The sequence below is a fragment of the Onychomys torridus genome, chromosome 3 (assembly GCF_903995425.1).
Source record: "Onychomys torridus chromosome 3, mOncTor1.1, whole genome shotgun sequence".
NCBI lineage: Eukaryota > Metazoa > Chordata > Mammalia > Rodentia > Cricetidae > Onychomys > Onychomys torridus.
Genome location: NC_050445.1, coordinates 94,800,658 through 94,827,211, shown reverse-complemented (window position 1 = coordinate 94,827,211; position 26,554 = coordinate 94,800,658). Strand labels below are relative to the sequence as shown.

General features: G+C 37.7%; 1 protein-coding gene across 4 annotated transcripts in view; it reads right to left on the bottom strand.

The window, feature by feature from the left end:
- Positions 1-7,568: 7,568 nt before the first annotated feature.
- The window catches only part of Cntn6 (contactin 6), a 347,844-nt gene continuing 328,858 nt past the window's right edge, over positions 7,569-26,554 (bottom strand). For all 4 annotated transcript variants that reach the window (XM_036181619.1, XM_036181617.1, XM_036181615.1 and 1 more), the window contains exons 17-23: positions 24,947-25,017; positions 24,308-24,542; positions 24,023-24,138; positions 20,803-20,989; positions 9,965-10,077; positions 8,987-9,155; positions 7,569-7,846 (exon numbers count right to left, since the gene is read on the bottom strand). In XM_036181619.1, coding sequence (XP_036037512.1) covers positions 7,746-7,846; positions 8,987-9,155; positions 9,965-10,077; positions 20,803-20,989; positions 24,023-24,138; positions 24,308-24,542; positions 24,947-25,017 — 992 coding nt within the window. In that variant the 3' untranslated portion in view covers positions 7,569-7,745. The remainder of the gene's footprint in view (positions 7,847-8,986; positions 9,156-9,964; positions 10,078-20,802; positions 20,990-24,022; positions 24,139-24,307; positions 24,543-24,946; positions 25,018-26,554) is intronic.

The following is a 26,554-nucleotide window of genomic DNA, read 5'->3' as shown; positions in this document are numbered from 1 at the left end:
AGTTGGTTCTTTGAGAACATCAACAAGATAGACAAGCCCTTATCCAAACAAACCAAAGGACAGAGAGAGAGCATCCAAATTAACAAAATCACAAATGAAAAGGGGGACACAACAACAGACAATGAGGAAATCCAAAGAATCATCAGGTCATACTTCAAAAACCTCTACTCCACAAAACTGGAAAATCTAAAAGAAATGGATAATTTTCTGGATAGGTACCACATACTTAAGTTAAATCAAGACCAGATAAACCATTTAAATAGTCCAATAACCCCTAAGGAAATAGGATCAGTCACTAAAAGTCTCCCAACCAAAAAAAGCCTTGGACCAGATGCTTTCACTGCAGAATTCTACCAGATCTTCAAAGAAGACTTAATACCAATAATCTTTAAATTGTTCTACACAATAGAAGAAGAAGGTATATTACCAAACTCCTTCTATGAGGCTACAATTACCCTGATCCTAAACCAAACAAAGATGCAACAAAGAAAGGGAACTACAGACCAATCTCCCTCATGAACATGGATGCAAAAATACTCAATAAAATTCTGGCAAACAGACTGCAAGAACACATCAAAACAATTATCCACCATGATCAAGTAGGCTTCATCCCAGGGATGCAAGGGTGGTTCAACATATGAAAGTCCCTTAATGCAATACACCATATAAACAAACTCAAGGAAAAAAACCACATGATCATCTCACTAGATGCAGTAAAGTCATTTGACAAAATCCAACACCCCTTCATGATAAAGGTCTTGGAGCGATTAGGAATACAGGGAACATACCTAAACATAATAAAGGCAATCTACAGCAAGCCAACAGCCAACATCAAATTAAATGGAGAGAAACTCAAAGCAATACCACTAAAATCAGGAACAAGTCAAGGACGTCCCCTCTCCCAATACTTATTCAATACAGTACTTGAATTTCTAGCCAGAGCTATAAGACAACATAAAGAGATTAAGGGGATACAAATTGGAAAGAAAGAAGTCAAGCTCTCCCTATTTGCAGATGACATGTTAGTATACATGAGTGACCCCAAAAATTCAACCAAGGACCTGATACAGCTAAAAAAAAAAAAAAACCTTCAGCAACATTGCAGGATACAAGATGAATTTAAAAAAATCAGTAGCCCTTCTATATACACTAGACAATCAGGCTGAGAAGGAAATCAGAGATACATCACCCTTTACAATAGCCACAAAAGTTCTAAAATATCTTGGGGTTACTCTAATTAAGCATGTGAAGGACTTATATGACAAGAACTTTAAGTCCTTGAAAAAAGAAATTGAAGAAGATGTCAGAAAATGGAAAGATCTCCCATGCTCACGGATAGGAAGGATTAACATAGTAAAAATGGCGATCTTACCAAAAGCAATCTACAGATTCAATGAAATTCCCATCAAATTACCAACACAATTCTTCACAGATCTGGAAAGAATAATACTCAACTTCATATGGAAAAACAAAAAACCCAGGATAGCCAAAAGAATCCTGTACAATAAAACAACCTCTGGAGGCATCACAATCCCCAACCTCAAGCTCTACTATAGAGCTACCATAATAAAAACAGCTTGGTACTGGCATAAAAACCAACATGTGGACCAATGGAATCGAATTGAAGACCCTGACATTAACCTGCACACCTATGAACATATAATTTTTGACAAAGAAGCCAAAAATGTACAATGGAAAAAAGAAAGCATCTTCAACAAATGGTGCTGGCATAACTGGATGTCAATGTGTAGAAGGCTGCAAATAGATCCATATCTGTCACCATGCACAAAACTTAAATCCAAGTGGATCAAAGACCTCAATATAAATCCAGCTACTCTGTACCTGATAGTAGAGATAGTAGGAAGTACTCTTGAATGCATTGGCACCAGAGATCTCTTCTAGATATAACACCAATAGCACAGACACTGAGAGAAACAATCAAACAATGGGACCTCTTGAAACTGATAATCTTTTGTAGAGGAAAGGACACAGTCAACAAGACAAATCAACAGCCTACAGAATGCGAAAAGTCTTCACCAACCCCACATCTGACAGAGAGCTGATATCCAGAATATATAAAGAACGCAAGAAATTAGACATCAAAATGCCCAACAGTCCAATTAAGAAATGGGCTATAAAACTAAACAGAGAATTCTCCACAGAGGAAATTCAAATGGCTGAAAGACATTTAAGGAATTGCTCAACATCCCTAATTATCCGGGAAATGCAAATCAAAATGACTCTGAGATACCACCTTACACCTGTCAGAATGGCTAAGATCAAAAGCACAGAAGACAGCTTATGCTGGAGAGGATGTGGAGCATGGGGAACTCTCCTCCACTGCTGGTGGGAATGCAAGCTTGTACAGCCACTTTGGAAATCAATATGGCGCTTCCTTAGAAAATTGGGAATCCATCTCTCCCAAGACCCAGCTATAGCACTCTTGGGCATATACCCAAGGAATGCTCAATCATACCACAAGGGCATTTTCTCAGCTATGTTTGTGTCAGCTTTGTTTGTAATAGCCAGAACCTGGAAACAACCTAGATGCCCTTCAACTGAAGAATGGATAAAGAAAATATGGTACATATACACAATGGAGTGCTATTCAGCAGAGAAAAAACAATGACATCACAAGGTTTGCAGGCAAATGGATGGATCTAGAAAAAATCATCCTGAGTGAGGTAACCCAGACTCAGAAGGACAAACACGGTATATACTCACTCATAGGAGGAAACTAGATGTAAAACAAAGATGACTAGACTGCTACATAACTCCAGGGAGGCTACCTAGAAAACGGGACCCTAGGAAAGACACAAGGATCACCCAATGACAGAGAAATGGATGAGATCTACATGAACAACCTGGATGACAGTGGGAGTATTTAAGGGCAAGATTTGAGGGAAAGAAAGCTTAGGGGAGCAGGAGATCCCAGCTACATCAAGAACAGAAAGGGAGAATGAGGAATAACAGACCATGATAAATGAAGACCACATGAGAACAGGAATAGGAAGAGTGCTTGAGAGGTTCCCAGAAATCCACAATGATATATCCTCTGTAGTCTGTTGGCAATGGTCGAGAGAAAGCCTGACCTGACCTAGTCTGGTGATCACATGACTAAACACCCTAACAGTCGTTTTGGAACTCTCATCCAATAACTGATGGAAGTGGATGCAGAGATCCTCAGCCAGGCCCCAGGTGGAGCTCCAGGTGTCCAACTGTCTAGAGAGAGGAAGGTCTGCAAGAGCATGAATTGTTGAATCCAAGATTGCAAAAAGCACAGGGACAAATAGCCAATTGAATGGAAGCACATAAATTATGAACCAATGGCTGTGGAGCCCGCAGCTGGATCAGGCCCTCTGGATAAGTGAGACAATTGAATAGCTTGATCTGCTTGGGAGGCACCCAGTCTGTGGGACCAGGATCTGTCCTTAGTGCATGAGCTGGCTGTTTGAAACCTTGGGCTTACACAGGGACACTTTACTCAGTCAGGAAAGAGGTGACAGGACCTGCCTGTACTGAATCCACCAGGTATCAATGCAATGAATCCCCAGGGGTGCCTTGATCCTGGAGGACATGGGAATGGAGGGGAGGAGCTGGGGGGAAGGTGGGGGTGGGTGCGGGAGGGGGGAGGAAAGGGGAACCCATGGCTGATGTATAAAATTTAAAACACATAAAAATAAAGAAAAATATTTTAAAAAATACAAAATTTAATTTTTTAACATGAACAAAGACTTGATTTTTTTCATGGGATTATGCCTACTGAATTTAAAACTCTACCTCACTAAGTGTTCATTTTTCAGTTGCAGATAATTTTTTCATCTATGACCAACTTAGAATCATCTTCCAAGCACATCAAGTATTTCATTTTTATTGTGTCCTATAATCTTTCAAATTTTTGTTGCATTTATTTATTTAGTCTATGTGTTCAAGTATGTGCTACAGTTTATATATCTCTATACAAATACAATCCACAGGGATTTGGTTTCGCCTTTCATCTGCTGTGGGATGTACTTTATGTTGTGAATAAATAAAATGCCGATTGGCCAGTAGCCAGGCAGGAAGTATGGGATAGATGGGACAAACAGAGAGGAGAGGCTGGGAGGTGGAAGTCTGGAGGAGATGCCAGCCTGCCATCCAGGGAACAGCTTGTAAAGGCAACAGGTAAAGCCATGGAACACTTGGCGACATATAGATTAACAAAAATGGGCTGAGTATAAGAGTTAAGAGCTAGACAATGGTAGGCCTGAGCTAACAACTGAGCAGTTTAAATAATATAAGCATCTGTATGTTTATTTTATAAGTGGGCTATGGGACTGCCAGGTTTGGCAGGACCTTGGGAGAAAAACTCTAGCTACATTCATCCTGTGGCTCCTAGGGATTATGTCAAAGTTGGCAACAATCAACTCTAACTTGTAGAGATTTCTCACTGACTCATGATCTATAATCTTGATATAAGCACAGTGAAGCTAAATAGTGTCTCTTCCTTCAAATAGTAGAGATTTGAATAAATCCCAAAGGCATGTTACTTATGATGAATTCAAAATTATATTCTAATATTGAAAGCCACACATCCAAGAATGTATAGATAGGACAAATTGGACTCAACATAATTAAAAACATGAAAGAGAATACAAAATTGGGTGGGAAGGGAAGAGCATGAATCTTGGGGAGTTAGTGAATGGAGAGAATATAATCAAAACACAATGTATGAAACTCTTGAAGAAAAAAAAAGAAAAGAAAAAGGAGAATTAAGATTTGAAGAAGATATAAATGTTAGTGATACATCATACTTTTGATCGTCCAGAAATTATGAATGAAAGCCATATTATGAAAACATATTTAAGAAAAAAATATTGATATACCTTCTAAAGTAAAATATAAATAACTATATGTCTAATTTTCTGGGTAAGTAGACACAAACCTCATAGTAAATTTAGTTCTCAACCTCTGCTTGGGAGGAAGATGTTAATTTTGTTTCTAAAGTTAAACCATTCAGAACACATGTGTAGTGATATTTTATTTGTATGTTAATGAATAATACCTGGAGATAAGAGGTAATAGCAAGCCATTAACACAAAAATCAGGCAGTGGTGGCAACACAACCTTGTGTGTTCAAGAGCACACTAGGAAACTCCCAAGCATGGTAACTCATGCCTTTCATCTCAGTACCAAACATAGACACCTGGAGGTCTGAGGTCTGTACAGACTGGCAGTGACAAGAAAGTGAGGTAGCTGGGCTAAGAGCCAAGAAGAGGGCAAAACAGCAAGGCAATAAAAGCCTGGGTATATAAGAAGTAGCTCTCTTGGGAAGCTATGGCAGTGTGGTGAGTTAAAGGTAGCTGGTGACTCTCACTATTTCCTTGATCTCTAAGACATTCACCCTATATTTGGGTCTGTGTTTCTTTTTTAATAAGACTATTTAGTAATTCATCTACACACATGCTAGAGAAATACAGATGTATCTTTGAGAGGCAGCTGTTAATAGTCAAACAGTAGTTTTCATTACTTGTTTTGCTCCATAAAAGCACAGCTAGCTCTTGTTGCAATGGAAATAATGGAGTTCTTATTTTGGATATGAGGTACTTACTATTCAGATAAGGTGAAAACTCTATAGGAGGTTGTTGTCCACCTGCTGCTGACTACATGAGGGCATTTTTAGCAATTTTGAAGTATTTTAGAAAGATCATAATAGTCAGAGGCTGTGGGTGTCTTCAGAAAAACAGAATTTGCTAGACATGAGAGCCATCACACACAAGAACTAAGTAGCTGGCTTTGACTGCTGTAGCAGGAATCTTAAAAAGTTCTTATTAAAGAGCTCAAACCTGGAGCCAGGTATTGGGGTTAATGCTGGAAGATCAGAGAAGCAGAACAAGCCACAGCTACCTCACCTCGCCAATTACTCAGCTGATCCTGTTTCCTCAGACTGTGTGTCCTCATCTGAATGGGTCTCAGCTGAACTGCTGCTCGAAAGCCTGAATGTGTAACCAGCCAAAAGCTTCTAGTTTTTAGTCTTCACACCTTATATACCTTTCTACTTTCTACCATCACTCCCTGGGATTAAAGGCTCGCTTTTTGGGTTTAAAAGCGTGAGTTACCATGCTTGGCTGTATCCTAGGATTAAAGCTGTGTGCTACCACTGCCTATCCTCTATGGTAGCTGTTCCACCTCTGATCCCAGATAAGTTTATTAGGGTTCACAATATTTCAGGGAACACAATACCACCACAGACTGCATGTACCAAACCTGAACAAAATGAAGCCAGTCAAATTCCCAGCATGAATGGCAAAGGGGCTCTTGAGTCCCACCCCTAGCTTAGAAGATATTGGCAATTAATACTACTGTGTACTTCCTGTACCCATTCATATACAAGCAGCACTTAATGAACTCAGTGGGCTTAAAGAAAAAAGATGGAGACACATGAAATTGGAAAAAAAATGGTGATGGAATATTGGGAAAGAATTGGAGAGGAGGGAATTGGGATCATTTTGATCAAAACACTTTATATACACATACGAAAATTCAATAATAAAACATATATAAACATACATTATTTTGAGGAATATGTGATTTGGGGACTGTGAGTAAAATTCAAATACTTTTCCAATAAAACCTTGAATCATGTTTAAAAGGTAAATCCAGGCCCGCAGAATGAAAATGAATGGAGCAAGCCAACAGCAGAACAAAATCTGTCATTTTAGTGACTGATATGGAAAGATCCAAAGAAACACATTCACTTTCTATTTCTCTCTGGACTCTGCTTTTGTAGCACATGGGGCTGCTGGCTGAAATAGGTTAACCCTAGAGAAGAGTTACCCCACAAAATCTTACTAGATCCAGATTCACATGTTTATTACTTTCTTTTCAAGATTATTTATAATTACAGAGGTTTGATTAAAACGCACACACAAACACACATACACACACACACACACACACACAAACACACACACACTGACCAAAATGTAGAAAATCTGATCAAATAAATGTTTCCAGATTTTTTTATTGTATAAAAATAAGGCCATGTGAATAACTATCAGTTTATAAGAAAGAGCTGGCATTTATTCACAAACTTTAATTTAGGCATCTATAGTTTCTGCTAAAAAGTAAACTCTGTTATGGGAACTTGCTTACTAAATATCAGAATTATTTTCAGTGAGTACTGATTTCTCTTCAATTCTGTTTCCTTGACTAACCCCCCCACCCCGCTCTTTTCTCATCAAGACTTCTAAAACCTGAGAAAAGATGATCTTCATGCATACTGACATGTTTTCAAATATGAATATTCTTCCAGTTGGATTCAGAAATTACAGCAACATGACTTGGAAAATCTGATACCTGGGAGACTTCCAACTATAAACAAATGATTGTATTTTGTTCCAAATTGGGCTAGGAGGTAAATAGTGAAGTATATTATCTGGAGCACATAAAATGGATATGAATTTACACCTGTCCCATATCTATGATCATTAATTGAGTCACCTAAGAGAGGCAGCAGTTTTATATCCCCCAGATTAATTTAGCGCCCTCAAATGTGTAATGATGTGTGAAGATTAAAATTCAAAGTGTTTCAAAGTGTTTAAAACCATTTTATTAATGTACCACAGATATTTACAAGATCTTAGTAATATACATTTTTTTCTTTCCAAACAAGTCTGTAAATAAGAATACTTGTGATGGAGGTTGGGGAATATATTTACAGAATGATTTGCTTTCAGAAAATTTCCAAATGTCCATGGATTGATTCATTGTAAAAGTGGTTGAATAGCAAAACAGTAAAAAATCCCAACCATGGACAGGAACTGGGTACTGGGCCTTAAAACCCGAACTCCAGAAGAACTCAAACCTGGAAAACACAAACATCAAATAATGACCTCACATAACACAGAAGGCTTACTGGATAAATAACTCAAGAGAGAAACTAGACAGTCGTGTTTGTCTTCGAATAATATTTTATTATATTGTATTTATTTATTTATTTATTGTTGTTGTTTTTTGTTTTTTGAGACAGGGTTTCTCAGTGTTGCTTTGGCTGTCCTTGAACTCACTCTGTAGACCAGGCTGACCTTGAACGCAGAGATCCGCCTGCCTCTGCCTCCTGAATGCTAGGTCAGTTTTCTTTTTTCTTTTTGGTTTTTTGAGACAGGGTTTCTCTGTGTAGCTTTGCGCCTTTCCTGGAACTCACTCTGTAGCCCAGGCTGGCCTCAAACTCACAGAGATCTGCCTCGCTCTGCCTCCCAAGTGCTGGGATTAAAGGCATGCACCACCATGGCCCGACCATTGTATTTAATTTTAAGAAATGACTCCTTCTATTTTAAAATGCCATTTCAAATGAAAAATTGAAAAAAGAAAAATAGCCAAGTTGGTGAAGCCTATTTAAAGTATATTAAAACTAGCCAATATTTGGTGGCCAGTGACTGCTACTAAGAAGCTTTATGCAGACAAGAGCTTGATACTTCTAAAGCAAAACAGTATTACTTGGTATCTCTAGGACTGGCCTACTTGGAAAATGTGATTGAGAAGGCTTCACCTCAGTCTAAATGCTACAATTGATTAGTGATGTCTGCCACAGACATACAAAGAAGAGCATAGGCATACCTACTTCAATTTCACTGTTCCTACTTTGAAACAATTGACCATTTGTGAAAAAACAAAAAGTCCTAAATTTTGTGCCATCCCCTTTGTTCTTTTCTTCTCTTCTTCTTTTTGTACTTCCTTCCTTCATTTCTTTCTTCCTTGGTTTGATTTTTTTTTCCATTTTCAAATGAGGAAATAGAACCTTGTAAAAATTCATGTCCATTGTTAAATTTGACAGGTGATTTAAGGAAACACTGGTTTGTCACCTCCAGCTCACAATTGTAAATGGAAACAAAGACCTTTTAGTTTGTCACTCAACATTTACACAATAATTAGAAAGTCCCTGGGAACTTTCATGATGCAACTGCCTAGATTAAAAGTCTGTGCCAGAAATAGCAACTCAACTTACTTGACATTTTTGGAATTCTTATTTCCTCGCTGCTGCTTCCATCTCCACCATCACTGACAGTTCTTATTTCAATCAAGTAGTCTTCTTCAAATGGGACCAGAAGCTCAGCAGATGTATTATTTGTTTCCAAAATATGAGTTTTACTCTGTCTGTTTTGCCGATAGAGAATCTGTATAAAAGGAAGAGTCAAGTTAATATGAGGCTGGAGTTTGTTAAAGGTTCAGCTGCTGTATGGAGAGGGATAAGAAACATGTTATAACAATGCTGTCATCTATAATGAGAGTGTCATTACCAATATCATACTCCTCATGTGCAAACATCCAGGGTTGCCTTATCAAAAAATTTATTTTTATAAAACAATGTTTCACTGGGATCCATGTTCCTGGGATAGGAGAGATTTTTCCTAAGTATGGAGTCTGAATCAATTAGCTCCAGGGCTTACTATGATAAGTCACTGTTCAGTTTGGACCCACTACAAATGTCTGAATACACATGTGTGCTCAGAGTTAATTGCCATTACCACTACAGGAGGTTACTTGCCCTGGACATTCAGAGATGCTCTTGCTACTCAATGATGTTCATATGAGATTCCTTCTATGCTGTTAAGAACCTATATCACACTGTATCCTAATTTCTAAAGTTCTATTTAAATTAATTCTTTGACATCAATCATGTATCACACATACAAGTCCAAGGAATTGTTATTTCTTGATAGCAATGGCAATAGCATGAAGATTTAAAAAGGTTCATACTGCAGGATTTGGATTTCCCACTGTCGATCTCACATTATTCCATGTACATTACTGAACCTAGAACACAGAACCTTTTTAATGAAAAATTGAAGTCAGCAAGGGTATTTTCAACCATTTTTAAAAATATCCTAATAAACCCACGTGCAGAAACTTTGTTTCTATCTGATTATAACATTGCTTTTTAATAACATAATTGATATGATTGAATAGAAAACTAAATACTTACCTTATAGCCCAGAACTTCAGACTCATTTTCCATGGTCTTTACATGCTCCCAGTTCAGGCATAATTTAGAATTTGACAGCTTCCACGCAATGTTTGCTGGTGGTTGGCTTGGAGCTTTAGAATACAAGCAGCCAAATGAATGTTAATCAGTTCATAGGACAATGCAGGAACATGAAAAGAAATAATAAGTCCCCATCATTAGCATAAAAGAAGCAAAGATGTTATATTTTCATTTTAAATGTAGGGATTCTAATCACAGCAAGCAAATTTATTAAAATTCTGGTCATTTGAGAATGTCTCTGTGACAGGTTTATGAATCAATAACATTTTTCTGAGTGTCCAGTATTAATTTATTAATGATTATAGTTGAGTTTGCTTACTTTATAATATAGAAAAGGATGGATTGTTTGCTTATTTACTTTTGGAGTTGGATATTAATCAATGAACAAGTTCACTAAATTCAAGTTGGAAACATTCTATATCCATATACAGACACATACATACTGGTGTTCATTCCTTATACTTTTTTGTTGTTGTTGTTGTTTTTTGAGACAGGGTTTCAAAACCTGCCTGTTCTGGATCTTGCTTTATAGGCCAGGCTAGCCTCGAACTCACAGAGATCTGCCTGGCTCTGCCACATGAGTGCTGGGATTAAAAGTATGCATCATGTTTGTCCTTCTGAGTCTGGGTTACCTCACTCAGGATGGATGATTTTTTTCTAGATCCATCCATTTGCCTGCAAACCTTGTGATGTCATTGTTTTTTCTCTGGTGAATAGTACTCCATTGTGTATATGTACCATATTTTCTTTATCCATTCTTCAGTTGAAGGGCATCTAGGTTGTTTCCAGGTTCTGGCTATTACAAACAAAGCTGACACAAACATAGCTGAGAAAATGCCCTTGTGGTATGATTGAGAATTCCTTGGGTATATGCCCAAGAGTGCTACAGCTGGATCTTGGGGGAGATGGATTACCAATTTTCTAAGGAAGTGCCATATTGATTTCCAAAGTGGCTGTACAAGCTTGCATTCCCACCAGCAGTGCTGGAGGAAAGTTCCCCATGCTCCACATCCTCTCCAACATAAGCTGTCTTCTGTGCTTTTGATCTTAGCCATTCTGACAGGTGTAAGGTGGTATCTCAGAGTCATTTTGATTTGCATTTCCCGGATAATTAGGGATGTTGAGCAATTCCTTAAATGTCTTTCAGCCATTTGAATTTCCTCTGTGGAGAATTCTCTGTTTAGTTCTATAGCCCATTTCTTAATTGGACTGTTGGGCATTTTGATGTCTAATTTCTTGTGTTTTTTATATATTCTGGATATCAGCTCTCTGTCAGATGTGGGGTTGGTGAAGACCTTTTCCCATTCTGTAGGCTGTCGCTTTGTCTTGTTGACCGTGTCCTTTGCTCTACAAAAGCTTCTCAGTTTCAGAAGGACAAACATAGTATGTACTCACTCATAGGAGGATACTAGATGTAAAACAAAAATGACTAGACTGCTATACAACTCCAGGGAGACTACCTAGAAAATGGGACCCTAGGAAAGACACAAGGATCACCCAATGACAGAGAAATGGATGAGATCTACATGAACAACCTGGATGACAGTGGGAGTATTGAAGGGCAAGATTTGAGGGAAAGAAAGCTTAGGGGAGCAGGAGATCCCAGCTACATCAAGAACAGAAAGGGAGAATGAGGAATAACAGACCATGATAAATGAAGACCACATGAGAACAGGAATAGGAAGAGTGCTGGAGAGGTCCCCCAAAATCCACAATGATACATCCTCTGTAGACGGCTGGCAATGGTCGAGAGAAAGCCTGATTTGACCTAGTCTGGTGATCAGTTGGCTAAACACCATAACTGTCGTGCTGGAACTCTCATCCAATAACTGATGGAAGTGGATGCAGAGATCCTCAGCCAGGCCCCAGGTGGAGCTCCAGGTGTCCAACTGTCTAGAGAGAGGAAGGTCTGCAAGAGCGTGAATTGTTGAATCCAAGATTGCAAAAAGCACAGGGACAAATAGCCAAATGAATGGAAGTACATGAATTATGAACCAAAGGCTGTGGAGCCCGCAGCTGGATCAGGCCCTCTGGATAAGTGAGACAATTGAATAGCTTGATCTGCTTGGGAGGCACTCAGTCTGTGGGACCAGGATCTGTCCTTAGTGCATGAGCTGGCTGTTTGAAACCTTGGGCTTACACAGGGACACTTTACTCAGCCTGGAAGGAGGGGACTGGACCTGCCTGTATTGAATCCATCAGGTTTAAATGAATACCCAGGAGTGTCTTGATCCTGGAGGACATGGGAATGGAGGGGAGGGGCTGGAGGGAGGATGGGGGTGCGGGAGGTGGGAGGAAAGGGGAACCCATGGCTGATGTATAAAATTTAAAACACATAATAATAAAGAAAAAAAGCGTGCATCACCACTACACAGCTCATTCCTAATACTTTTATAATATTTAATGTTGTATTCCTATTTTTAACTGTAGTTAACACAACCAACTCAAGCTATTTCAAGCAAAATGAAACTAATAAAATATGAGACATATAGGATAATTTCTTAGAACCCTACCAGGATGTGGTAGAGCCTTAAGAGAAATAGTATCATCAAGTGAACACATTCCCTCTCCCCTCTTATTACAGGGCCATGTTACCTGGCCAGCTTGCCATAGACTACCTTTTCGTCACTCAATATGAGTGTCAGAAATCACAACTGTGCACAGTGCTTAAAGTTTGAAATTTCCTGTACATGAAGATAACCAGAATAGAAATCCTAAAGGAAATCTGGTAGTTTGTCATTTATGTGAGGAGAGACATTAATTTGGACACTTGTCTATGTTAGTTCAATCTGGGGTGGCTGTTCACTGAAAAAAAAAAAGTGTCATTTATATTATAAATGTCTTGGGAGCCAGGTGGTGGTGGTGCACACCTTTAATCCCAGCACTTGGGAGGCAGAGCCAGGCAAATCTCTGTGAGTTCAAGGCTAGCCTGGGCTACCTCATCCTCCTCCTTCTCCTCCTCCTCCTCCTCCTCCTTCTTCTCTTTGTATATCTGAATTGTCATTTTATCAATATTTGAACCATGCACTGTGCTATCTGTTAACAATACAGAGTAGAAAAGGATACATGCCCTCAAAAATTTATTTAAAATATGCAAAAAATAGCTATCTTTCAAGGAAATGAAGCTATAATAAATAATAATTGGACTTCATGATACTATTGGGTAAATACTTCTCTAGCTGTCACACACCAAATTTGACAACAAGGTTAGGTAATCAAGACTGAGCTTGTGGAGGCCATAAGCAATGTCCCTAGTTCAGCATGTTGAACATACTCAAGTGACATATAAGACATTAGACAGAAGTTGTTTCAAAATGCTCTAGAAGTCACATCTGTTTTTCTTGTTGCTCTGAGTTAAATGCCAGGCTCACTCAGCACTTCACAATCAGAACAGAAGCATCTTTCCGGGCAGTTTTATCTCTGCCTCAACCTTACATGAAATATTTTAAATCTCTTCTTAATTGTTTTCAATCTCAAAGAAAAATCATGTGGACTCTTTGAGTAGCAACATGTTGTCATGCTGAACCCATTGGACAGGAACCAAGAAACCAAGATTCTGTTCGGACTCAGCTACTTGCTAGCTGTGCACTTAGAGAAGACTAACTTCCTACTCTACAAATCACATTATCATTCTCATATGCAAACTGTTGAAGTTGAACTGTATTATTTATTTCAGAATAGTAGTTCTACATCCTCTCTTCCATATGCACTACTCTTTCTCTCCAACACAGCATTAATTTCAAAGGACCGAGACCTCCAGTTTGGTTCATAATACCTGTTATTTGGAGTGATCAATGTACCTGTTAATATTTTTCCTATGATTGTGTTCCCAAGACATTTTTTAAATTTTTTTTGTTTTTTTTCAAAACAGGGTTTCTCTATGTAGCTTTGCGCCTTTGCTGAAACTCACTCTGTAGACCAGGCTGGCCTCGAACTCACAAAGATCCACCTAGCTCTGCCTACCGAGTTCTGGGATTAAAGGCATGCATCACCACTGCCCGGCTATGAACATGTTTCTTCATAATAATTCATCAACACTAACAAAATCTTATAGTCAACAGAGAACATGTACAGATTCAGATCTTCAATGTTACTGATAGACTTTTTTCTGCATATTCATTCATTGCTGTGTTTTTTGTTTGTTCAACTGTTTTAAAATAAAAGGATTCCCTTCAATACTGAGTCCACTGTTAAAGTAACATACAAGGAAGCAGGGAGCTTGAAAGACATATAGCTGTGACTTTGGCAATAACCTTGTGATTGATATGTATACATTTGTTTCTTCAAAGCAAATAGCAAAACATCCCATGGCCACATCATGGGAAGGCTTCCTTGGAATGTATGACCAATTACATGGATTACTTGGAATGTCCGGCTTCTCTTGCTGTCTGGACGATAGGAAGACTCTGATTTTGAGGTCAAAGAGCTGTTGTTGTACCCAAGAGCCCTAGTTTTATTATAATGAGAATCATAATTCCTGGTTTATAAAGTTTTCAGTTCATATGAAATATATTAGGAAGCCTTCTTCACTTTGACAGTGGTTCATATTAAGGTCGCAATGACTGTTACTAGTCTCTTGTAAGTACAATGGTTCTCCACTGTCCTGTTATGAAATAATCAATTTTCAGTTGTGTTGAAAGTGGTTTGCCACTAATAATATGATTCTAACATTTGCAAATGTTTCATTACTTAAATATAATTAGCATAATTTGAAGATCAGTCACTTGTGACAGTGCTCTTGAGTTCACTACATACATATGAAAGGAAAATGCTCTGAAAGGGTTGCAGCTAATTCCTGGGAAGTTATGCTTTATGAACATTTTTGTCTTGATTTTATCTTCATTTATAAGCATAGGTGTCAGTGTCATCTATCTGACCTCAGAACCAACAACAACAACAAAAACAACAACCAAAAACTTCTAAAAGTTTTGAAGACTATCACCTTAATAATTACACTCTTAACAGTCCAGGTTTGATATGGACAATAAAAACATAGAGCAAATCTTTTTAATGAAATTAAAAGTTCTGATACCTTAAGAAAGCAAAAACATTTGTCACATGAACATTTGTTGCATAAATCTTACAAAATAAGTTGTGTTGTTTGTATCACACTCATGAATGGTAAACTCAACAAGCAAACACTTTTTCTACTTTGTTTTAATTTTTACAGGCAGTCTCCAAAAACCAAAATCATGTTCTCTTAATCAAGTGACAGAGTGGCAGTAAACTAGCCCTTCACAGCTCTAATGGTTTCCCTGTGATCAATTTTTCTGTAGATGGCATTTATATTCAGCTGTAGTTCACACTGTGAACCCAATTCAAAAACAACTTCTTATGTTACACTTCTAAGTAACAGCATGGGGTTGACATTTGGGCAAGAGAGAAAGAACATAAGTGCAAGATGGAATAAAAGCTTAATGCTTCCTTTATGTCTAAATATGGATTGATTGCATATTTACAGCAAGAAAGAATCCAGTACAGAGTGCTAGTCAGTCAACGTCCAGGTCCAAATCGAGCCAAAATTTACAAACACTTTCTGTGGTAGTGTTTGAAAATGACTTTCTCCAACAGACACAGTGCTTTGTTTATACTTTTCTTTTCCTCTTGCAATTGATGTAAACATTTTCTTCTTTTCTTTGTAAATCTGAATCCTATCGATGTGACACCTGTGCTGATCTCAAGTGTGTTTGCTGTGCCTCTTGCATATCTTAGAAATACATTATTTATTACTAAGGTGTAGTACTTAAAATTATATTATTGGGAAATAACCATCTAACCATCATCATCACCACTATTATTAGCTTAAATAGAAATAATAATGTACTTATGAAGCTTTATATACATCTGTAAATGTACAGGCATATACATACAGATATAGAGATCTTTTGACCTCTAACCCTTAATATTGTGCATATTTACTCAAATATATCCTTCTCCATATTCTTTCTTATGTGTATCTTAGCCTCTTGTTTTCTTACTGGTATTTCTTGTTTGTTTTGTTTTGTTTTTATTTATTTTTGTTTGTTTGTTTTGTTTTTCAAGAGAGGTTTTCTCTGTGTAATTTTGGTGCCTGTCCTGGATCTCACTTTATAGACCAGGCTGGCCTGGAACTCACAGAGATCTGCTTAGCTCTGCCTCCCCAGTGCTGGGATTAAAGGTGTGCTACCTGGTTATCTTCCTGGTATTTCTTACAACGTGTAGGAGTGTTATTTGTCTTTCTCTTATTCTAGATTGTTTACCCAGAAAGAGAGAAATTTTCAGCAGGCAAGCATACATCAGAACGTAAGACTGTATGTGGCTCATGGTAGCACTATTCACTGAGTAGACAACAGAATCTTAATATTAAAAAAAAAGTAATAAAGTTCTGTCCTCTCCTCAGGTTTGTACCTCATGATAGCAAATCACAAGAAGCAGAGATTTTGGCAAATGTGAGTTCTCATTTCTCAGACTTCACAATGAAAGAGCAAGTCCCAAATTGAAAATCTAGATGGTGACAGTTTCATTGTGTGATGGATGAAGATTTTTTTTTTTTTCTGCTACCAGTATTCAGAGGTAATCTTGATGTTACCTCAAGGACACAGAAAATCAAAGCTAAATCCAAGGATGCCTCTTAGAATCAGGGCTGCCTTCAATGTTTCATTAAGGCCACTTCACCTCTAACACTTTGGGTATCCTTTTGTGGCCCCTGATGAAAATTTCTCTAAAAAATTTCACAAAAAGAAAGTAAAAAGTAGCAGTACTTTTGTTTCTTTTAAAATGGGAAAACATTAAAATAAAATTATGGGCAAAGTGGTGTAGTACACTTTGCCATGCAATGAGCCCTCACTGTATCTTAAGTCATTGGGTTCCCTTTAAGTATGTTATATTCTTAGGTCTCCTAACAACCCCCAGAAGTAGGCATCATCCCTAGCTCTGCTTTTCAGGTACAAACATATATTCATAATTATCAAGTAAAACAACTTCGGCTCAGAAGTTAGCTCAGCTGGTAAAGTGTTTCTTCACAAACATGAGTTCAATTCTCAGGATTTAAAAATGCCAGATGTGGCACTGCATAACTTGTACTCTGTACTCTGGAAGATGAAAAACTGAGGCCCCATGGTCTTGCTGGCCAGCATCTCTAGCCTGTATTCATTTTTTAAAACATAGATCAATGAGACACTGTCTTAGTTAGGGTCTCTATTCCTTTGACAAAACACCATGACCAAACAGCAAGTTGGGGAGGACAGGTTTTATTGGCTTGCCCTTCTACATTGCTGTTCATCATTGAGAGAAGTCAGGACAGGAACTTAAACAGAGCAGGAATCTGGAGGCAGGAGCTAATGCAGAGGCCATGGAGAAGTGCTGCTTATTGGCTGGCATTCCCTGGCTTGCTCAGTCTGCTTTCTTATAGAACCCAGGACCACCAACCCAGGGACATCACTACCCACCATGGGCTGGGCCTTCTCCCATTAATCATTAATTGAGAAAATGCCTTACAGCTGGATCTCATGGAGGCATTTCCTCAAATGAGACTCTTCCCTCTCTTTTCACACTAGCTTGTGTCAGAAGTTGGATATATTTCTGAGCTTGTCCTTTGGCTTTCATAGAAGCATGAATAGATGTACATAATCCTCACACATACCTGTAACTCCAGAAACATACACATAATAAACATATTTACACAAGTTAAAATAATAGTGTATGGATGAGTTAGAATTTCTGCCTCCACTTCCCTCACCCTGGAGTCCTATTGTTATTCTTTGAACAGTTTCACAATAGCCCAAATATATGTGATTTCTCCTCAGGTACAAAGGTATTGAAGAAGGGAGTTGATAGAGGTGTAAAGAGGACATTTTCTTATTATAAATATCAGGGGCAGTCTAAATTGAGGGTCTACTTAAAGACAGATAAAAAAAAAAAAAAAAAACAGTTGTAGATTTACCATAATGGTGTGGGCACCACTAGATCACTTGCCCTCGGCAACTATTTCACCTGTGTTTTTTCTGTAGTGGTTTTCATCTGTTTCAAAGAGAACTTTCTTTGATAAGGGAGGAAAACTGCACTGAACTGTGGTGATAAATATTAATATTTAGAATGTAGTCAGGAATTACAATTGTGTTGTAAAATGGTGGGTGTAAGTTCTCCTGCAAGATCCATTACTTCACTAGCCTTAGGAGTTGGTTAGGTTTACAATACAAGCACAGCTCTTACACCTGAGGCCCCAGGGATCATTACAGAAGAGTGGGGAGAATTAATAAGACACACAACAGGAAGTCTGCTGTGAGACTGTGTCTCCTAGAAATATGGAAGAGGCTACACCCATGATGTACAATCAGCATGGTTGCCTAAAGAAGACATGAAGCATAATTAAAAATGAAGGACATGCTAATACAAAGGAGAAAGTGGAGTATCATGCCTAGACAGAGAAGGACAGGAAACTGGGGGATGCTTATAGTGAGAAAATTGGTCTTCCACAGGGATGAGTCCCATCTGATATTGGTTATCCAGTATCAAATGGTTAGCCCCAAATCATATACCTATAAATCAAAGGGCAATGAATACAGACTTGTGACTGCCCAAGATGCTAAATGAGATGATTGTGGGCTTAGCCTTAAATAAGTAATACATACCACATCCTCTAAGGCTCATAGAACATTATGAAAAATGAATTAGGAATATTTAATAACTGAAAGATACCAAGAAGAGCTGTGAAATGGCATGCTCTAATATCCATAGTCAATGCAAACTTTAATTCATGACAATTGCAGTTATCTACAATAGATCCATATAAGATAGGCTTTGTCAGTCATCAGTCATAGAAGGGGTAAGGGTTTAGTAGGCCTTACCCTTTACTGCTGACTTATTGACTAGTGATGCATTCTAGAAGATGGGGATCAAGGTCTTCAATTTTTTACCCTCTGATGATCATACAAGTATCCAAGGGGAAGCTCTACACCCATGATTACAATGATGACCTGATCAAATTTATTTGCTGTGGGTATTGGTCTGTATGGTATGAATGAGTTGCTCTGATTTGGTTGATACATGAAACACTGATTGGCCAGTAGCCAGGCAGGAAATATAGTATAGGCGGGACAAGCACTGAGGAGAATGGTGGAAATAAGAAATCAGAGTGAGGAGTCACCAGCCAGAGAGGAAGCAAGATGTAAAAGTCACGAGCCACGTGGCAACTTATAGATTAATAAAAATGGGTTGATTTAAAATATAAGAACTAGATAGCAAGAAGCCTGCCATGGCCATACAGTTTATAAGTAATATAAATCTCTGTGTGTTTACTTGGGTCTAAGTGGCTGCAGGAGCTGGGTGGACACAGGAAAACTTCAGCTACATTTAGTTGGTCAGAAAATCAAATGAACAGACTTGAATGTGTGAGAGAGATTTGTGGGGAGAATAGATTAGGAAAGGATGGTAAGTTATGGGAGGCAATATGGGTGAGAGTGGTCAACATGCATTGTGCATAGATGTGAAATTGTCTAAGAAACATTTTAATGAATAAAAACATTTTTAATTCTAAAATAAGAAAGACAGAAATAAAAAATACCCAAGGACACACACACATACACATGCATACACACAGGCCTTCATACACACACATGTACACATACACATACGCACAAACACACATAAACACACACAGAGGCGGGGGGGCTTCCAGGCTCAATCTACCTTAACCTGGTCAATTTGATTACAAATCAAATTTAAGTGAGTATTCGCTCAGTAGCTACAGTAAAATGTTTCTAGCCCTCTTACCTTATTTACATATGCATATTTGTGGTCTTTTCAATACTAATCATATACATTTCTAATAAGCCTGAGCTTGATTTTGCCTGAGCTAACAACTGAACTATAACCATCCATTCCCCTATACTTTGGTTCCTCTCAATCAGAGAGAATGAATGCCTGTATAAGAAAGAACAAATACAGGTATCAGGAAGTCCAAGCCCATCTTTGGGCACTTCTATGAACTTCAGGCTTTGATGGTGGAAACATTGGGGAAAGGAGCAAGAAGTTTGAACATATAAGGTTTGGACTGAGTCCTGATTCAAGAGTTATAGTAAAATGTCTCTCACCTTCTCATCTTAATGTAATACATATCTTTGGGGTCTTTTTACTATAATTCATATACATTTCTAGTAATCCTTGATTTTATCTGAGCTAGCAAGTTAACCATATACATCTTCCCTCAAGGAACAGTAGACTGCAATGGGGCAGATTTTTCCACTAAATACAGACAATTGTATGTTATAGCTGAGGTTGTACACTGGAGCAGGAGCAATTATTTTATGGAAATGAACTTGTTAGCTGTTTTTTAGTTATGAAAACTCAGAATTTACTAAAATTTGAACTAGCCCTTCATTATTAATTATCTCTTTGACCTTGACCAAATTCTATGAGAATACAAATACTGTTGCTTTTTCATCCTTATACAGGTGAGATGATGGAGACTCTGAAGACGAATTAAACTATTTGTCTTCAAAGAAGAGAGGTCAGTATTTTAGTGTATTTTTTAGGAAGCAATAAAGATCCTGGTCTTAAGAACTATTCTCTTATTATGGATGTTAGCAAACTCCTTCCTTTTTAGAATTCCAAAAATAGCAAAGTGACATATTTTAATTAGTGCCACATAATGTCCAAAATTATCTGTAGTTAAGTCACAAACCAAATCACCAAATCAACAGTAAAACCTCGTGGTGGGAAGGATTAAATGGCCACAGAGTACAGGAAAGATTAGCTACTCACAGATTAGTGTCATGACCTGGATTGCTACATATACTTACGGGACTTTTTGGTGGTGACATTGACTGGGGGACTTGAGGGTCCTGTCCCTGCAGTGTTGTAGGCTCTCACAGAGGCAAAGTAAATCGTATTAGCTCTTAGACCTGTGATATTCTTGGTTGTGACATTTCCACTGACTCTAATTTTACCAATCATAGATTCTTTGGAGTTGTCTGTCCAGTATAAGACCTGAGTGGTAAAACCAAATGATGAAGAAGTTATTGTTTTCTGAAAAATATCAATCACTGTAGTATGGTAAATGACACATGTATAAATGATAAAGTATGTTTAATTAAAATGGACACACATCCATAACAAAATAAATATCTAATAACTATAGAGATTAAACCAGAAATATTTACTGTGAAAGAAGAGAACATGAGTATTTTTAGGTTACCCAGCTCATTAATGAATTCTCTAAAGGTTATCAGCTTTAACAAATGGCATAAAATAATTTCAGACTAAAACAAATTCCATGCCATCAATCAAAATTTCAGTTCTGATGTTTTGGTATTACCATTTCTTTCAGAATTCTTGGAGTCCCAGGATAATTAATAACTGGATTCACTGTGATCTTTTGCTATGCAATAACATTGTTTCAGACACACTGAAACAAGACAAAATAAAATAAAATACAGTACCAGCCCTTAAGCCCCCTAGTTGGAAACTATATGTGTAAAGAATCCATAGGATGAATTCCAAAGAAATCGAAGTGGAAACAGCTGGTCTTAGAATTTGAAATAAAAGCAATGTCAGTCAGTGAGGAGTTTAGAGATTAGATAAATACAAGGGCTTGCTGTTGCTGCAGACCACCGGAATATATCATAAGAACTCAGCTGGTTATGGCAAAGTCACTACCTGGAGGAATAGGGAATTTCTCCAGAGGAAGCCAAATCCCAAGGAGTTTTTGGTGTCACTTGGCTTGTTATATATCAGCTGTCTTCTATTATGAAAATCATGTGTGCCTTCATAGTTTTCCCAAATGATTTTTCTGAAAGAAGGGCTAACAGTGTGGACTGATCACTCTCTGGACATGCACATTCCAGGAATTTGGAGAGGAGCATCAGGAAAGGCTTTCTCTAGAATCAGATATCTCCCTTAGCCACTTTCAAGGACCACAGGAAACACCACCCAGGTGGGCGCCCAACTTCCAAGGACTAACAATAACAGTCCATATGCAAGTCTCCTGACTTAAATTCCACAAGGAGACACCACCCAGGTAGGCGCCCAACTTTCAAGGACTAACAGTGATAGCAGCCCACATACAAGTCTCCTGACTTAAGGTAAATTCCACAAGGGGACACCGCCTAGGTCAGGTGGACATTAAGTAATAGCTTTATACATTTTAGCTCAGACCCTCCCTTTATATACCAGGACTTCCAGGGCACAGGACAGAGAAGAGAAAGGAGAATGGAAGAACTAGGTGGATAAGAACTTGAGAGGAACATACTGAGATGGGGAAGAACTAGATTGAAGGGATAGAAGAGAGTATTAGAGGAACAAGATGGAAGACGAGGAAGAGTCAGATGGGAAAGTCCTAGCTGGGTAAGAACAAGGTGAGAAGGACCTAGATGAGGAAGAATTAAGACTAGAGAATTAAGATGGAACTTAAGAGGAAGCAGTAGATAACAGAGAGAAATCAGGCAAGAAAGGAACTAGGCATGAGAACAGGACTGAAGCTGTGTGTAAAGGATGTTATGCCAGAGGAATTAAAGCAAGTGGACTATAGAGCTCGGTGTGCTGAGATTGTATTTCCTGAAAATAGTCCTTGCTGTTAGTAATTCTTTCTCCTGAGCTCCTGGGATATATAATATTGAGGCTGGTCCTTCTAATATTATACAAGATGCTGTAAGAAGTTTGATATTCTAGGCATGACATTTCAAAAAACATCTGTCATGTGAGCATAAGGTTTTGTTTCTTTCAGAGAGATCATGGGAGAAGGGGAGACAAAGTGCAAAGAGAAAATACAGATTTAGAAAGGCATTGTTCTATAAAAGACAAAATATCCATGCCCTGATTCATTGGACTTACAAGATGAAGAACAATAAGCAATTACTGGTGTTCCCTTTGCTCACCCTCAATCCTTGAACTTTGTGAAACAAAATCCTACAAAAGTGATTTACCTCATTCTGTAGAGTTTAAATGAAAAAAAAAAATTGAGGAAAAATTCTGTTTTATTTTCTCTTTGTTACTTTGGTCCCTTGACCTTGATGATTAAAACCTTTTCAAGTCATATTCTAAATAAATTTCTCAATAAAATGGTGTAAGATCTACAAAGGTTTAACTTTCCCCCTCTGTAAGAATACAATGCCTATACTTTGAATAATTAAATAATTTACTTTCGTGATCATTTGAAAGAAAGTTATTGTGTTAAGAACACTTCACATGAGCTCTGTCCTCTTAACAGATTTTTATCTATTATTTTTGATGTATACCTGCAATGTTGTAAGACATTCATCTTACTTAATTGCAACTATATACCTACTAAATTGAATATTTTATAATGCTAAATTTGTTTGCATAGGACTACCTGGAAACATTCCTATGTCCTCATGTCTGTCTTGAGTTGAAATTTTGGAGCTTGGATCTGCAATGCTACTCAAAAAACTACTGTATTGAAAGAGTCGTTGGTCATGAGCCAGTGAAATTACAGGGAGGTAGAGGATTCTTGAAGAGGTGGTGCCTTCTAAGGAGAATTAAATCATTGAGGTCACACCATTGAAAGAGATAATGTGACACTGAACTTGTCCTATATCATTGATTTCTGGCTGCGATGGCAAGCATTTTCCCCTTTTAGTTGTTCTCACAGCTAACAGGTCCTCACTCTGACCCCCAAATCAATAAGCCAATTATATAATGGAGCTCTGTAACTATGAGCCAAAATAAATTATCTATGCTTTTATTTATAAAAAAATTTTTTTTGGTGTATGTATGCAACTGTGTGGATGTATGTGTACTTGTGTGTGTAACCATGTGCATCTTTGCATGTAGAGGCCAGAAAAGAGCAGAAATCCATCTTGCCAGCATTCCCACACCCCCATTTCCCACATTCTTTTTTTAAAATAGATTCTCTTAGCTGTTTGGGTACATTAGTATAAAGCAGAGTAACAACAGATGCACTGTTACATGACAGGAAATAGGGCATCATAACAAACTCCTGTGCAAAAGCTATTGTGTAGTGAGTTGCTGCATATATATGCAGAGTGAAGACAATTAAATTACCTCATAGCCTAGCACTCTTCCAGTATTTCTATTCCAAGCAATGGCATTCCAGGAAACCTCCATTTCAGAAGCTGAAAAACTCTGGACAGAAGTTCCTCTTGGGGCCAGCTGAGGTTCTACCATCAAGGAAAATACATCACCTTTAATAGAGAGCCTCAAAGAAGACAAAACCAAGAGAGAGAGAGAGAGAGAGAGAGAGAGAGAGAGAGAGAGAGAGAGAGAGAGAGAGAGAGAGAGTTGTACATAGTTACAAGGTAAAGTATCCCAGCACTAAAGGTAACTTACCATCTTCTCCAGAGTAGACAATGGACACAGTACTCAGGGACCCTTCTCCTTCATTGTTGTACACTCCTACTTTGACTTCAAAGGGAGACAGGGGCATGATGCTTTCATTTCTGTAAATGAACCTTGATGATTCAACAAGTGCTACCCTTTCTTTCATCCAGGATGTTGAGCCCACTGGCCGGAACATGATGATGTATCCGAATCCCTCTCCATTCTGCAGTTCCTCTGGAATGGACTTGGGCAAAATGCAATTAACCACTGAGTCATCCTAACCAAATCTTTTGAACTACTATTATATTTGTTGATTACCCGATGTTTCCTAGCTAATCAATAAAATGGTACCCAATCCACCTAGTCATAATTACAATACTACTGACCACCACTCAGCAAATACTGATACTGCTTTTTTTATATGTGCAATAATTTTTTCTGAGTTAGTCATATTCTCTTACTTTAATAGAAATTTAAATAGAAATAATACTACCTCTTAATAATTTATTGTTAGGGTAATGTGCATTTTTCCCTGGATATTTATATATTTTCTATAGCAATCAAATAAAGCTTTGTTGTTTTTCTGTGTTCTCCCTGGCTAGCTAAGTGTTTCTCCTTCAAAAATAACTTAGTCCGACAGAAAATTACCTCCCACGTAATGACGAGTTCCGATCTGCTTCCACCACCTCCATTGATAATTACTGGTGCCACCGTCGGGACTGCAGACAACCAAGAAAAATGTGGATGGTTAGGATGAAAGAAATAACTTCATCAAGAAGAGTTCTGTTTGGGAGGGTTTCACCTTTCAAAGCTCTCACCCTGGCAGACTGAGAAAGTGTTGAATTTTTAATGAACATAAATGATGTTTACACACATCCAAATTTCTAAGAGAGAGGACACAATTTTGTTTGATACATGGGCACCTTGGCTCCAAAATTAATTAAAAATCAAGTAACATCGTGTGTTTGACATTATTATGCATCATCTCCTAATTGGCAAAATGATGTTGCATTCAGATGGTAACGGTGACACTGCTGATTTAGTGCCTAATTATACAGTTGTGCTGTAAACAACTTACTCAGGCAGTACATTAATTAATTATTTTTTGTCAATAAACAAGCTGGATGTTTTTTCTTTCTCAACCATCAGGATATTTTAACATTTAAATTTAAATCCTTGTACAAAAATTACTCTGGAGAAAATGAGAGTAATTTTTAACTTTTCACTTGTAAAGTCAGATTTTTTTTTTCCTGTAAAGAAACTCACTGAGGGGCTATGACTTCAGCCTACTCTTTGGATCTAAGACCAAGACACCGATAATACTGATGTAAGAAGATAAATAATGTTATTCTACTCCAAGTCTATGAGGACTACAGTGGTAAACATGGCTCAAGGTAAATTGTAAACATAAAAAATGCTAGACTGGGTAGTCAGAATACAGATTTTATCACATACTTAGAAGGATTAAAAATACTCCTCTTGACATAATAGCAAAAGCAATTACTAAATCTGTAATAATGGGTAAAGCTGCTGGGATTAAGATCTTGGATACAGTTGAGGATTTCAGTTGAAGATGAAAGTATAAATGAGTGTGTGTGTGTGTGTGTGTGTGTGTGTGTGTGTATGTGTGTGTGTGTGTGTGTGTTGGGTGGCGCTCATGTCAGTTTCCTTTCAGACTATTGTAATTGTGACTACCTAAAGAACCCCAGGTTGTTCACTTCATTCTTTTATGCAGATGGATTAGCTCTATTAATAAGAGAGTGGTATGACAATCTCTAGTTCCTTCTTCAGATAGTATTTGTCCACCATACATTTTAAGGTGCAATTTACCATTCATTTTGTTTGCTTATGATTTTCCTGAAGTTCAGGTGAACATAAGTCATACTGTAGAAGTGTTGTCATTCATTTTTTCAAAAGCAGCATGATCAGGGTAATGTCGACAGAGTTACTGGATATATAGTACTGACAGCTTCACATATATTCAAGACTTTCCATAGTCAGTTACCTAAGTAATATTTTTATTTTAATTAATATATTTAATAATTAATTAATAAAAATGGTGTGTTTATAGTTTCCAATCTAATGAGAAGCAGAAAAATACTTTTAAAGATGTATTTTTTAAAATTCATGTATATTTAGGTTTGTGTAAATATGGAGCATACCTTTGCAGGTGCTTGTGGAAATCAGATGAGGGGGCTAGAACTGGAAATACAGGTAGCTGTGAGCCGCTCAATCTGCATTACAAATGTGAAAACT